Source organism: Sesamum indicum, linkage group LG13, assembly GCF_026168435.1.
Source record: "Sesamum indicum cultivar Baizhima isolate 11 linkage group LG13, ASM2616843v1, whole genome shotgun sequence".
In the NCBI taxonomy this organism is placed as follows: Eukaryota; Viridiplantae; Streptophyta; class Magnoliopsida; order Lamiales; family Pedaliaceae; genus Sesamum; species Sesamum indicum.
Genome location: NC_142669.1, coordinates 19426924 through 19440314, shown reverse-complemented (window position 1 = coordinate 19440314; position 13391 = coordinate 19426924). Strand labels below are relative to the sequence as shown.

General features: G+C 37.5%; 2 protein-coding genes across 3 annotated transcripts; one reads left to right on the top strand and one right to left on the bottom strand.

Moving 5' to 3' along the window:
- Positions 1–2287: 2287 nt before the first annotated feature.
- On the bottom strand, positions 2288–3172 carry LOC105179079 (uncharacterized). Its single transcript, XM_011102674.1, has 2 exons — positions 2756–3172; positions 2288–2638 (listed from the first exon to the last, which is right to left on the bottom strand). Exons 1-2 carry the CDS (start codon positions 3170–3172, stop codon positions 2288–2290), a joined length of 768 nt encoding a protein of 255 aa, XP_011100976.1.
- Positions 3173–5453: 2281 nt separating this feature from the next.
- On the top strand, positions 5454–12494 carry LOC105179078 (uncharacterized). Of its 2 annotated transcripts, none has more exons than XM_088877218.1 (8): positions 5454–6259; positions 6911–9827; positions 9908–9974; positions 10127–10197; positions 10304–10369; positions 10442–10531; positions 10942–11118; positions 11190–11471. In XM_088877218.1, exons 1-8 carry the CDS (start codon positions 5886–5888, stop codon positions 11211–11213), a joined length of 3786 nt encoding a protein of 1261 aa, XP_088733344.1. In that variant the 5' UTR covers positions 5454–5885; the 3' UTR covers positions 11214–11471. The 2 variants fall into 2 exon arrangements, with proteins under 2 accessions (XP_088733344.1, XP_088733343.1); XM_088877217.1 differs by lacking the exon at positions 11190–11471 and adding an exon at positions 11918–12494 and having other exon boundaries at positions 5455–6259.
- Positions 12495–13391: the final 897 nt, after the last annotated feature.

The window sequence follows — 13391 nt, the reverse complement described above, 5'->3', positions numbered from 1 at the left end:
GAATTGCCTATCGCAGTGAAGTTCTGCCGGATTTTTAGCTCTTTGCACCATGCGACCATTTGCTTACCTTGAAATTGCGTGGCGCTATCCGACACTTTGGAATTTCAAACCTACAAATAATGTTATTCCAAACAAAATTTATCACTTCCTTTTCGGATATCATTGCTACCGCCTCAGCTTCTATCCATTTCGAGAAATATTCCACCGCAACTATAATGATTTTTTTCTGAGCTCGTGCCCGGGTGAAAGCTACTAGGATATCTATCCCCCATTGATCGAAAGGGCAGCTTACCTTGATCGGTTCCATTGGAGTGACAGGCGTATGTATTTGGGATGCATACTTTTGGCAACTCTCGCATATGCGCGCAAACTCCTTCGTGTCCCTCATCATGGTCGGGCAGAAATACCCTTGTCTCACAATCTTTTGTGCTAGCGACCTGCCACCTGAGTGGTTTTTACAACTCCCTTCATGAATCTCTCTCGTTACGTATTTAGCCCTTTCATCATCTAGTCCATCCACACCTTTTGTAGAGTTGAGATTCAATCATAGTAAAACAAGCTGCTTTAAACTTCAATCTCTTGGCTCTCACAGGGTCATCAAGTAGGATCCCTTCTTTCAAGTAATGCATAATTTCATCCTTTCAAGAACAAGACTCTACAACCACGCTTACTTCGGCACCTTCTATGATCACTGGTCGGTCTTTGATCATTACCGTAATTTTTTGATCTTTTATCCCAGATAAGATTGCACCAAGTTTAGATAAAGAATCAGCCCTATCATTCTCACGTCTTGGGATCTGTTGAACTGAGCATTTGCTAAATTTTGCCATCAATGATTTAGCTTTCTGATGGTACATAATCATGGATCTTTCTTTTGTTTCATAGGTGCCTTCAATCTACATTGCTACTAGCTGATAATCAGTATACACCTCGAGATCTCTTGCTCCAGCTTCATAGGCCAACTCCAATCCTAATATCAGTGCTTCATACTCAGATTCGTTGTTAGTTGTTGAAAAAGACAACCTTGTCGCGACCTCGATCTCCACCCCTTCTGGTCCTTGTATCAATATGCTAGCTCCTCTGTTACCAGCATTGGAAGAGCCATCCACATGCAGCATCCAAGTCGTTAGTTCTTGATTCGGCTCACTAGCGAGCTCCATCACGAAATCCGCAAGTACTTGTGCTTTTTCAACGGTTCTAGCCTGATATTCAATATCGTGCTCACCCAACTCAACCGCCCATTTCACTAATCTCCCTGACGCTTCAGGACGAGACATTATACTCTTCAACGGGTGATTAGTCAACACCACTACCTTATGTGACTGGAAATACGATCCTAACTTGCGAGCAGTTACTACCAAAGCTAGGGCCAGTTTTTTTGTCTCCGCATACCTTTTCTCTGCTCCCTGTAACATTTTACTTATGTAATACACTGGATTTTGGACCCCTTGGTCCTCTCTTACTAACACCGAACTCACAACATTGTCTGAAACAACTAGGTAGAGAAATAATATTTCATTTTCTCTTGAATTTGCTAGCAAAGGTGGTGATCTCAAACAGTTCTTTAGATCCTGGAAGTCTCGTTTACACTCTTTCGTCCATGCAAATTCTTTGGCTTTTCTTAGAACTTTAAAGAATGGTAAATTGCAATCTGTTGATCAAGAAATAAAGCGATTTAGATAGGCGATCTTACTAGTAAGCTTCTACACTTCCTTGATGGTTGTAGGTGATTTTAACTTCATGATTGCGTCTATTTTTTCTGGGTTTGTTTCTATTCCTCGCTTGCTAACCATGTAACCCAAGAATTTGCCTCCACCAACGCCAAACGTACATTTGCTTGGGTTCAAATTCATCCCATAAGTTCTTATTATAGCGAACGCCTTTTTCAAGTGTGACAAATGGTCATATGACCTCTGACTCTTTACAAGCATATCATCAACATAGACCTCCATTGATTTCCCGATTTGCTCTTTGAACATCCTATTCACCAGCCTCTGATAAGAGGCACTTGCATTTTTCAGTCCAAAAGGCATTACATTTTAACAGAAAATATCACCATCAGTCACAAATGACGTCTTATCTCGATCCTCCTTAGCCATAAAAATTTGGTGGTATCTTTGGTAAGCATTCATCATGGACAAAAACTCATATCCAGCTGTGGAGTCTACCAATAAATCAATTATTGGTAACGAGTAAGGGTCTTTCGGGCAGGCTTTATTTAAATCAGTAAAATCTGTACACGTCCGCCACTTCCCTGATGCTTTTGGCATACCACCATATTTGACAATCATTTAGGGTATTGGATTTCAGAAATGTACCCAGCCTTAAGCAACATGTCATTCTCTTCCTCAATGATGCGGTTCTTTTCCAACCCAAACGATCTCTTCTTTTTCTGTAGAACAGGTCGCACTGTTGAATCAATATTTAACCGATACACGATCATCTCCGGGTTTATTCCTTTAAAATTAGATGGACTACATGCAAACATATCCGTATTATTCTTCAAGAACGCAATCATCATTGTTTCTAGGTTTTCGCCCATGCGTGGCCCTATTCTAGTTGTCTTTGTGGAATTACCTTGTACCAGTTCTACTTCTTTGTGTTGATCAACGGGCTCAATTCTCACTAATTTCTTCTTCTGCAACCCAAACTCACTTGAATCATCTAACTTTCTCTTCTTCTCATTTATGTCTTCAGGCTCGACTCTTTCCACCCTCTTCTTCAAAGATGGGTCTTAACACCTTTTCGCTTCCACCTGATCGCATGCGACCTCTCCTATTCCATTTCTAGTGGGAAACTTCATTTTCAAATGATATGTTGACACTATTGCTCTAAAAGAAATAAGTCCCGATCTCCCTAATATAACATTATATGCAAAAGGAATGTCGACAACAAGAAACTTTGCCATCAGCATTTTTTGCTTAGGTTTCTCCCTTATGGACACGGGCAATTCCATGGTTCCCAAAGATCCGACCTCACTTCCGCCGAATCCGACCAGTGGGATTCGTAACTGTTTTAACTTTACATGATCTAACCCCATCTTTATTAGCACATACTTAAGAATAATGTCTGCAAAACTACCATTATCCACCAACATCTTGTGGACCATGAAGTTTGCAATATCCATCTTTATCACCATTGGATCGTCGTCTGACCCGATCCTTTCACCCATGTCTTTGCTTCCTAATATAATTTCTTGCTCAGGCTCGACGTTCATCATGAATTGTCTTCTTATACTTGTTTTACTTTCCCTTTCGAACCTTTTTCTCGACCTTCTCGAGTCTCCTCCTCCTGGACCACCTGCAATAGTATGAATTACGCCTTTCACAGGACCAGTGTAGGTAAGAAATTTTGAAGTAATATTTTCGAGTATGATAAGTAAAAGTGAAAATCGTAAAAAAAGAATTATTAAAATTGACTTTCTGATTGAACTAAATAATCATTCAATTGGAGTCTAACAATTCTTAAATGTAAAATTTTCAATCCAACTCGTCTTCCCAAAATGAGAGTCTTTTGTAGGCATATAAATTCATAAAAAAGAAGTGGATGTTGAATAAGGTTGTTTAGAAGATCTTACAGGCCCAAGATCTTGTTGTTTATGTTTATAAATATTAGTAATGACAATTTTAAAAATTGAAAGATTATCGTGTTCAAAAAATAAAGCTCGAGTAGGAGGCAAAGTCGGACAGAGGGGCAGACATGCTTTGCTTATCCATAATAAACAATAATGCTGCTTCTTTCCAATGCAATCATCTTCCTTAATTCTCTAAAATACTCCACCGGTCCTACTTATTATCTGTCTCATCTAACCATTAATTATTACATTTGAAAATTGTAGAAATTACTCCAAACTTTACTTGCTTTCTTATATTTCCTTTTTCCTTTTTTTTAAAGATCATATTTTTTTTAATTTATTGTAAGATATACACAGACGTGAATGTGTGTGAATACACGTATATGTACTCATACAACTTTAGCATATGACTTTATGTAAAGTGGGAAATATAATAAACTCAAATGAGGCGGTTTTTTGATTGTATGAAAATCTTGTAAGTAGCTAACTATATGTATTTGCTTGTAAATTTGCGAGTTATGGTTAAGTTCCTTTCTTTTCCTTTAAAACTAATTGCAGAAGTGTGATATATACTCAAACTAGGACATGGAAAACCCTTGATTATAACAAATGTTAACTTAAAAGAGTAAGATTCAAATACTCTTTAAAAAGAAACACACACAATATTGTTGAGGCTCCAAATCTGTCTTTCTTGTCCAAACGCATTTTCTTTTCTCTGTCTAGAATCTTTTCTTCTCTTTTTTATTTATATGCACTTTAAAAAGTTAAGATGAACAATAAACACAATATAGAAACAATTTGTCTATGGTTTTTTGCGCCTAAATCTCTTTCTCCTTTTGTATTATTTAACACAAATTAATCGTATGTACATATGAATTTTGATATGACATAATTAAGGTGGCCGTTACCTTCTACGAGGCTCATTAAATAATTGTTTTTTGGAAACTGCACAACAAGCATATGTTACGGACTATATAGCTAAGATATATAAATTTCGGAATTATGGAAAAATTTTGGAGGTGATGAATTAGGTTCAACCTTACACAGAAATGAATTAATATATGCTGTCATATTTTTGTGTTTTCTCTTGAGGTATATATTCTTAATTGTGATATAAGGTATAGTGGGTATTGGAATGAAAGTAGTAGTTGGCTGCACAAGTTAAATCCAACAGGGAACGTGCACAACATAATTCTTGTGCCACATTGCATGAAAATGACAAGAGGAATTGAAAATGTTGTGGTTGTTACCTAAATGTAATCTAGGGATAATTATGGATGTGGTTTGAGAAATTATATTTAATATTTTTATGTTTATTTTTATTTAATAAATAAATATTTTTGTTTGTCAAAATTTATTAAATTTATGGATATTAATAAAAAACTATATTGATAACAGATATTTGTGTTATATTCAAAACAGGAGATTGTAATTAAATTTGCTAAATTTGTAATTTTATTGAGAGTTTTTATCATGTTATTAATACATAAGCTTATTGTAGTAGTTGAAGTTGTTCATATACATGTATAATATATACTACATACACACTTAAAACTGAAAGCTGATTTTTTTTTTTTTTTTTGGAAATTTTATAAAAATAGAGGTGATTTTTTTAAAAAACAAATGTTCACGTGGAATAATAATTCGACACCATCACCACTTAATTCTCACCTTTTCTTTTAATAATTATAGAATTTAAAAGAAACGAAAATGTGGAATTTTCAGTGGCTTGTCGTCCATTTGAAGTGAGATAGTAAAATTGAGAGGGAGATCTGTAATTATGAAGTTTTAATATTTAAATTGAAGAGTATAATGTTATTTGCTTATCTTAATATGGGTGTACTCAATTACGGAATGGGGGATGCAATGATGTACCAAACGCTACACTGTTGGAGTGAACAAGAACAAAAACAAAAACAAGAACAAGAGAAGCTCCTGCGGCTGCGGCTGCTCCTCCCATACCAAGCAAACAAGGACACAAATGTAATTGCAAGGAAGCGCATCCGCAGAAAGAGTCCCACCCTTCGACCAGTCATTCCACTTTAAACTTTGAAAGACGGCCCCCAATTTTGTCATTTCTTAAACCCCACTTTTGGCTCCCCATTCTGCCCCTGCTCCTCCACCACCTTCTCCTCCTCCTCCTCCTCCTCCTAGCCTACCCCACACCCTCACCCTCCCTCTCCCCCCGCAACTAAAACCCAGACCAGAAGAGAAAACAACACTACTTCCACACACACAGAGAGAGAGAGAGACGTAATACAAAAACAACTAAAAAGAAAATAGTAACGGCAAAGCAAATAATATCATTTCAATGGAAAACATTTCCCATTCACTTCCAAAGCGGAGCTTCTCCTCTAATTCCTTCAATGCCGCCTTCACTTCTCACAAGTCCGTCTACGACGACGTTTTTGGTGGCCCCCCCAAGTTTGGCCTCCCCACTCTCGCCCCCCGTCTCGAGGACTACTCGGAGATTTTCGGCGGCTTTCACGCCTCCCGATCTTCCTCCATTCCTCTCCTCCATCTCCCGCTCATTGCTGACGACTCCGACCAACGTTTCGACGTCCGAACCCCCGGTTTCGACTACTCTGAGGTTTTCGCTGATTTTGGAGGCTTCGATTTTACGACGTCGTTTGAGGATTTAATCGGGCTTTCCTGCGGTGGGTATGACTCCTCTGATGACCCGTGGTATCGTTTCTTCACTCTTCTCTCAGTGCTCGCATTATCTATAAGGTTGATCGCTTTTGGGGTTCTGGTTTGTTTCATCTTGTTAATTCTACTACAATATGAGGATAAGAATCTTCCACTAATTGAACTAAGGCTGCCAGTGATTTTGTATGACGGGCAGTGACTTCAGTATGTGAAGGCGGATATGAGAGGGAAGAACCATTGTATCAAATGCGAAGAAGGAATCTGATACTAGATTTTTCCCCTTTATATTTACTATTGCTTCAACTTACCAAAGCGTATATGAGTAGCTAATAGGTGCATGTACTTCCATTTAATAGAAACTGATATCACTATTTAAAATGGGTTGTAAAATTCCGCCCATCTTAATAACTAATGAGAAAAAATGCTCAGATATACTGGTTGCAAAATGTATGTTTATGAAGCATTTTTCTTTTTCAAATTTTTATTCAGGGAATTATCTTTGGTTAGTCATGGTTTATAGATACAGAACAATTTGAAGCTCTCTCGTCTCTCTTATTTGTTAGTGGTTATGGGGGGAGGGGGCCGCAGGGGTTGAGGGAGTAGAATTTTACCCAAGTTTAGTGTATGAATAAAGAAATTGGTCAACTCTCAAATTTCTCATTGTCTTTGGCTATCCTTTCATTGTAGGAGTCCAGCACAGAGTGGGTCTCTGTCAGATGAATTAGATCCTCTGGCTGGATCTGACAAGAGTCACAGGTTATCAGATGGAGATGTTCACCAGTCTGAAAGCATTAACCAGTTCAATATATCTTACAACAAGTCTAGTCAGAGAAATGTGGGAACAGTTTTAACTGAGAGCAGTCATGTAACTAATTTTAGTGCTGTTCCTGGATATACTTTCTCTCATTATGGAAGCCCTGCTTCCTGGAAAGGGGAAGATGAGCACTGCTCCATGCATGTGAATGATGATCTCAACAATTGTAAAGAATTTGGGGGAAGAGTTACAGAAGAAAAATACTACAAGGGCTTGTCTAACCTCTTACCTAATGGCTTTAACTCACATGGGTATGACTTGAATCCTCTAGAAAAAAATGTAAATTCAACTTCTGTGCGGGATAAACCATTTGTGACTATCTCTGATATCAGTCTTCGAACTAAGCCTTCACGGCTGCCGCCGCCTTCAAGACCTCCACCTTCCTTAGTTGTTAAAAATGGAGAATGTGGGAGATCAAATGCAAAACTCAAGGCTTCCAAAACTTATGCTTTCGACAGAGTGGCAGATGATAGTTCACTTTTCTTTGATGTGGAAGTGGATGCTGCCACATCTGCTGGGGATAGGGAAATTGGAAGTCAGAATGTTAAAGTGAAGCATGGAAGCACTAAAGAATCAATTGAGAGAAAGGACATGTGGGACAATAGTGTTATGCAAGTGGAGGAGGAAATAAACAAGAATATCAGGCTAAGTAGCAACAGTGAGGATGAGAAAATGGTTCAATTGCGTGGAAAAGAAACCGCCGTCTCAGCACATGTTCTTGAAGACAGGATAGGATCAAGAAAGGGCACCGAAGAAACTTCAGGATCCCAGGATGTGGAATATCATGACGATATGGCCGATAATTTTTCTGGGGTTGTTGCATGGAGGGAAGCAAAGGAATATTTTGAGGTCATTGAAGAAAATATATCCAGGCAGGCCTTTGATACAGTTGAGTGTTGTGATACTTTTCTGCAACATGTGAATCAAGATAATTATGGACATCAGATGACAACATACTATGGAGCATTTAACAAAAAGGGAAACGATAAGAAATTTAAAGAAAGAAAGGAAGCTCCTGAAAGGAATCAACCTGAGATGACGGGAGAGCATTGTGACTGGGGTAACATGCTGCAAAAGGAAAAACCAAAAGAAAGGTTGAGCGAAAAAATAGAGTTTGAGGAGAAAGTAATGCTGAACAAACTAGCCTGTATATGTGATTTAGATATGGTGATACCCGAAAATTTCCAGCCGCTTGGAGAAAGTGAAAAGCTAAACGGCAATGTGAGTGCATCAGAATATAAACTAAAATTAAAAGCATCCCATAAAGCAATGGATATTGAGAAAAGATTCATAGATCCTCTAATTATGAAAAAGACTAGTGGGAAACATAACCAAAATATTCTGGGGGAAGAATGCCAGAGAAGACTTGAAGATGTGGAGGGAGCAGAAACCACAGAAATAGTAAAGGAGAGAGCAAAAACTGAAGGAATTGGAAAACAAACTAGTGGCAGTTCTGGAATTAATGAGAACAAACTGAAACAGACTCATGAGTTGAAAGAGAAAGGGATGGTCCTTAAAGAGGCGAAGAAGCATGGACAGAGTGGCAAGAATTCGTATATAGATGCTGGGCATGAAAAAGGTGCGATTGAACAACTTTCTTGTGAAGTTGACAAAGACAGGAAGAGGCTTATTGAGGCTGGTAAGCAAAGAGTGAATGAGTTGACATCTAATGAGGCTCTTGAACAGGTTGGAAATGACAAAGAAAACAAAGTGATTCATGAAAGAGAGGCAATTAAAGAGAGAAATGGAGATGCTTCCGGAATAGAAGAAACCGCTCTGAGATTTAGAATGGCTGAGGCTGAAGCAGGCGAGAGGGAGGAATCTTTTGCAAAAAAGGACACTATGGACTTGAGAAGAGATGGTTTACTTGAAGAACTCAGTGAACATGCTGAAGAAATTGAGCCCATTGACAGGATTGGACATGAGGCAGAAGTGAAATGGGACATGGATGATCATGTTCTCATAAAAGGGGTTCAGTTGAAGGTGATCGATGGAGAATGTAAACTTGATGAAGCAATTGCCCCTGAGGTTTCCTGGAAGCATGATAATATTGAAATGCTGGAAGTAGCACAAGCAGAATTTTCACCTGAAGGAAATGGTAGGTTGAATTTGAAAACTGAAGATGATGGTCAAAAGGTGAAAGAAATTCAATTCATCTGCAAAAGGGTAGATATAAGGGATAGTTTCATCCCATGTCAAGTGACCAGAGAGTCTCTCATCAATGGAAGGAAGGTGGAAGATGACTCATCAGCAGCAGAACAAAGTGATGATACACTATGTTCAATAAAAAATGCTACATGCCTAAGGGACAAGAATTTTAAAGAGAACCTTGCCTCAAGAAACCAGAAAATAGGTGATAGAATAAGAAGGCAAACTGAGGTGGAAAATGAACTTATGAGAAAAATGGAAGAAGAAAGGGAGCGGGAAAGGGAAAGAGAAAAGGACAGGATGGCTGTTGATAAAGCAGCTCTTGAAGCTCGTGAAAAATCATATGCTGATGCTCGTGACAGAGCAGAGAGAGCTGCAGTGGAGAGAGCTACTGCTGAAGCAAGACAAAGAGCCATGGCAGGGGCTCGGGAAAGATTGGAGAGGGCATCAACGGAGGCTAGGCTCAGGGCTGATCGAGCTGCTGTAGATAGAGCAACTGCAGAGGCTTGGCAGCGAGCTGCTGAAAAATCTATGGCTGAGAAGACTGCGTCTAATTTGCATGATCGCGTAGAAAGATCTGTCCCTGACAGGTTTTCAGCTTCTTTCAGATCTGCTGATACAAGAAAAACTTCCGTGTCATCTGTAAGTAAGCTATGTCCCATTTGTTGCTAGATTCCGTGTTGATTGAATGTTGCGTGATTTTTTATTTGGTGGACTGACAGGACCTCCACTTCCAAAGCACTGGAATCTCAAACGTATTGAGAGATTCATATTCCTCAGTGCATGTTGGTATGCCATCTGAATTTGCTTTTCCTTGTTATTTATTTATTATTTGAAACCTTACTATACTTTTTAACATCTCTTGATTAAAACAAATGATTTCACTGCATAAAGTTGTTTTATTACTTCAAAAGCTGTTTACTCAGAGAAACTAATTATAGGGGCTGAAGGTGAATCACCTCAAAGGTGTAAAGCTCGGCTAGAGAGATACAGAAGAACAGCTGAGCGTGCAGTGCGTGCCTAACTTTCTATCCATTCCATTTCCTTTCTGCATGTGTTGAGTTCTTCTTTTAATTAAATTTGTCAGCAATGTCAAACTTTTGTTGGCATAATTTCAGGCAAATGCTCTGGCGGAAAAAAATAGGCGTGACCTTCTTGTACAGAGAGAAAGAGAAGAGAGGAATGTACGCACTCATATTCTTATTCTTATCCATTATCCGTGGTTGCATGTTATCTTATAGAAAGTATTTCTGCAGAGAGTGGCAGAAGCTCTGGATGCTGAAGTCAAGAGATGGTCAAGTGGAAAAGAGGGAAACCTTCGGGCTCTACTCTCAACTTTGCAATACGTATGTATCTTTGGATCAATTTTATTTATGATATTTTTCAAGTTCTAACTACACTTCATTATGAATAAAGAAATGGGCAGTTCATCGCATAATTAATATACCTCTTTCTTTCTTCTTGTGTTTCTGTTTCCTTGCAATTGACACCTGCATTGGCTTGGATAAGCATTTTCCTTGTGAATCACGGACATGATGTCTGAAGAAAGAATAAAATTTGGTGTAGTTGGTTTACTAAAGAAAGCTAATGAATGAAAGAGCTATTTCTCCTCGGGATTGTGCCTGTGTGGTTATTGAAAATAATAAACATAGGTAGCTTGACTGAATGTGCTCATGCTTTTCTAGATGTCGGATGCTAAAGAAAGCTAATGAATGTGGTCGTACTTATGTAGATGTTGAATTTATTCCATTGACAGATTCTTGGACCAGATAGTGGTTGGCAGCCCGTTCCATTAACTGAAGTTATAACTTCTGCGGCTGTGAAAAGGGCTTACAGGAAAGCCACTCTTTGTGTCCACCCCGACAAATTACAACAACGTGGTGCAACAATTCAGCAAAAGTACATATGTGAGAAGGTCTTTGATCTTCTAAAGGTTCGTAGCTAATAAATTTTAATGTTTCAGAATTATTATCAGCTTATATTTACTGCATTATTGGTTTTCAGGATACAATATGTTATGAGGTCTAATACGTCGCTGCACTGAGCTTTAGTGGTACTTTTAGGTTGTTGAGGTGCCATTTCAACAGACTGTGCCTCTCACCATGATGAGAACTCTTAACTAAGAATGCTAGTCTGCATAGAAATCCCTTTAGATTTTGAATGAATAAAAATGTTGTTTTCTGTACTTTTCCTCCTTTCAATTAGTACTATGAATGTTAACTAGAAGATTATAGCACTTAACTTCATAAGCTCAATTTTAAAGTTCTCCATCCTTTTTTTGGGAAATTTAACAGCATCGATAAAAATCTTTAGATGAAGCAGTTTAAAGCACTCTGCGCTCATCAAGCAATAGAGTGCTATCTTGTCCTGTTTCATGGAATCATTATGATTCCGGTTCTTTATGGCTTGAATGTCAAAATGTACCTCACATTCATACTGCTGCTGATTCGTTTCCTGCCCCTCACCTTTGACACTTGATTAGGGAAACCTGAACACAAAAATTAACATTATTTCTTTGCTAGTGATAAGCTTGGCATGTTGCCATGTTCTACGATTGCCACCTGATCATTGATGTCAAAAGAGAGATTCTAGCACCAAGTGTTCTTTTTTCTTTATACTTGTAAACAAGTCCAACAAGATTTATGTTGCCAAATACATGAGACCATGTAGGTTCTAAACTGGTCTAGTGATTTTAATGAATCATCCTTAACGATATCTTCCTTCTATCATAGGAAGCTTGGAACAAGTTCAATTCAGAGGAGCGTTGAATCAAGGCATTTTTTATGGTCGGTGTAATGTTTGTGCTGGAAACTTGGCTTCCAGCAAGTAGATTATCTGCTTATTATCCTGGCCTATTAATATCTGCAAAGCTCAGTGTTAAGTATGCGTCTACGAAAATGGCAGAAAATCAAAATATATTAGAAGATCCAAGGGTGTCTATTTATTGTTACAAAGTGGTGCCAAATTCAGTAGTTGGCATGATTAGGCTAAGTGGACGTGATATTGCTCACGAAAATTATCTTTTTGTTCTTGATTGCAACAATCTGTGGGATCAAAAGTTGAGTAGCCTCAAGAAATTACCTCCCATACAGAAGCACGCAGTGGAGACAAGAAGGCAGACAAAATATGCATATTGTTCATCTTCTAGAATCTGCCTTCAGTATGATTTGTTGCCTGGGAGCAGGCTACTTCATTTGTCCCTTGACATGCATGTTTCAACTTTAGAATTGGAAGCAGCTGTGTATCTTGACAATGATAATATTTTTGTTTTCCGAGTGGAATTTGGGACGCAGTCCCTTCTCTGAGCGATCCCAATGGCTCCTTTAATTGTGTGTTCAAATGTAAAAGCCATTCCTGTGGTTGTCTTGAAGAAACTTACCACTCTTATGCTTACACGACATTTAATCCCTTCATATGGGATCCCTGGAAATTGTTTTTCTGTAAGTTCACTCGTCCATATTGATCAGGTAGCTGCTATTGAATTAGTCCTCGACAGCAAATGGAGTCAATCTTGAAGAGGACTATTAAATTGGATAAATTTTAACCAACAAAGTTAAATGTTAGAGACAATAAACGTAATTTTTTAAAATATAGAGGATATATATGAAATTTTATCACGTAAAGATGGAATAGTATATGTTCAATGTAAAAATTCATGGCATACCGAAAGTGTATTTAACTATATATTTAACTTTTTGTCACTCTTGCAATTACTATCTGGTGGTTGTTCTTGGAGTCGGTGAGTTTTAGGGGCCAATTGGTATGTAGGAATGAATTTAGTTTGAATAGAATAAACTTGGGAATAAAATGAAAGGAGTGGAATGATTTGGTAAACCAAAAGAACGAAAAAAATAATTGAATCAAAACTTTTCAAATTAATAATTTATATATTTTTTGTAATAATGAAACTTAAAAATTAAAATAAAAAACCAACTAAGCAACATTTCACTGCACAATATATATTATTCTGAAAGGTTAAATTAATTATAAATTTATAATATAATTGTTGGATGTTTTCATATATTTAAATATTTTTAGTAAATACATATTATTTTACATACTTTAGCATAAACATAAAAAATATAGAATTAAACATATATAGTACATATTATTATATAGTACTTTATGCGCATAGTAATATTTTTTAAAATGCATATAAACATGTTAATAACTTTACATTATATTTAATAAAAGATTTAAAAATTT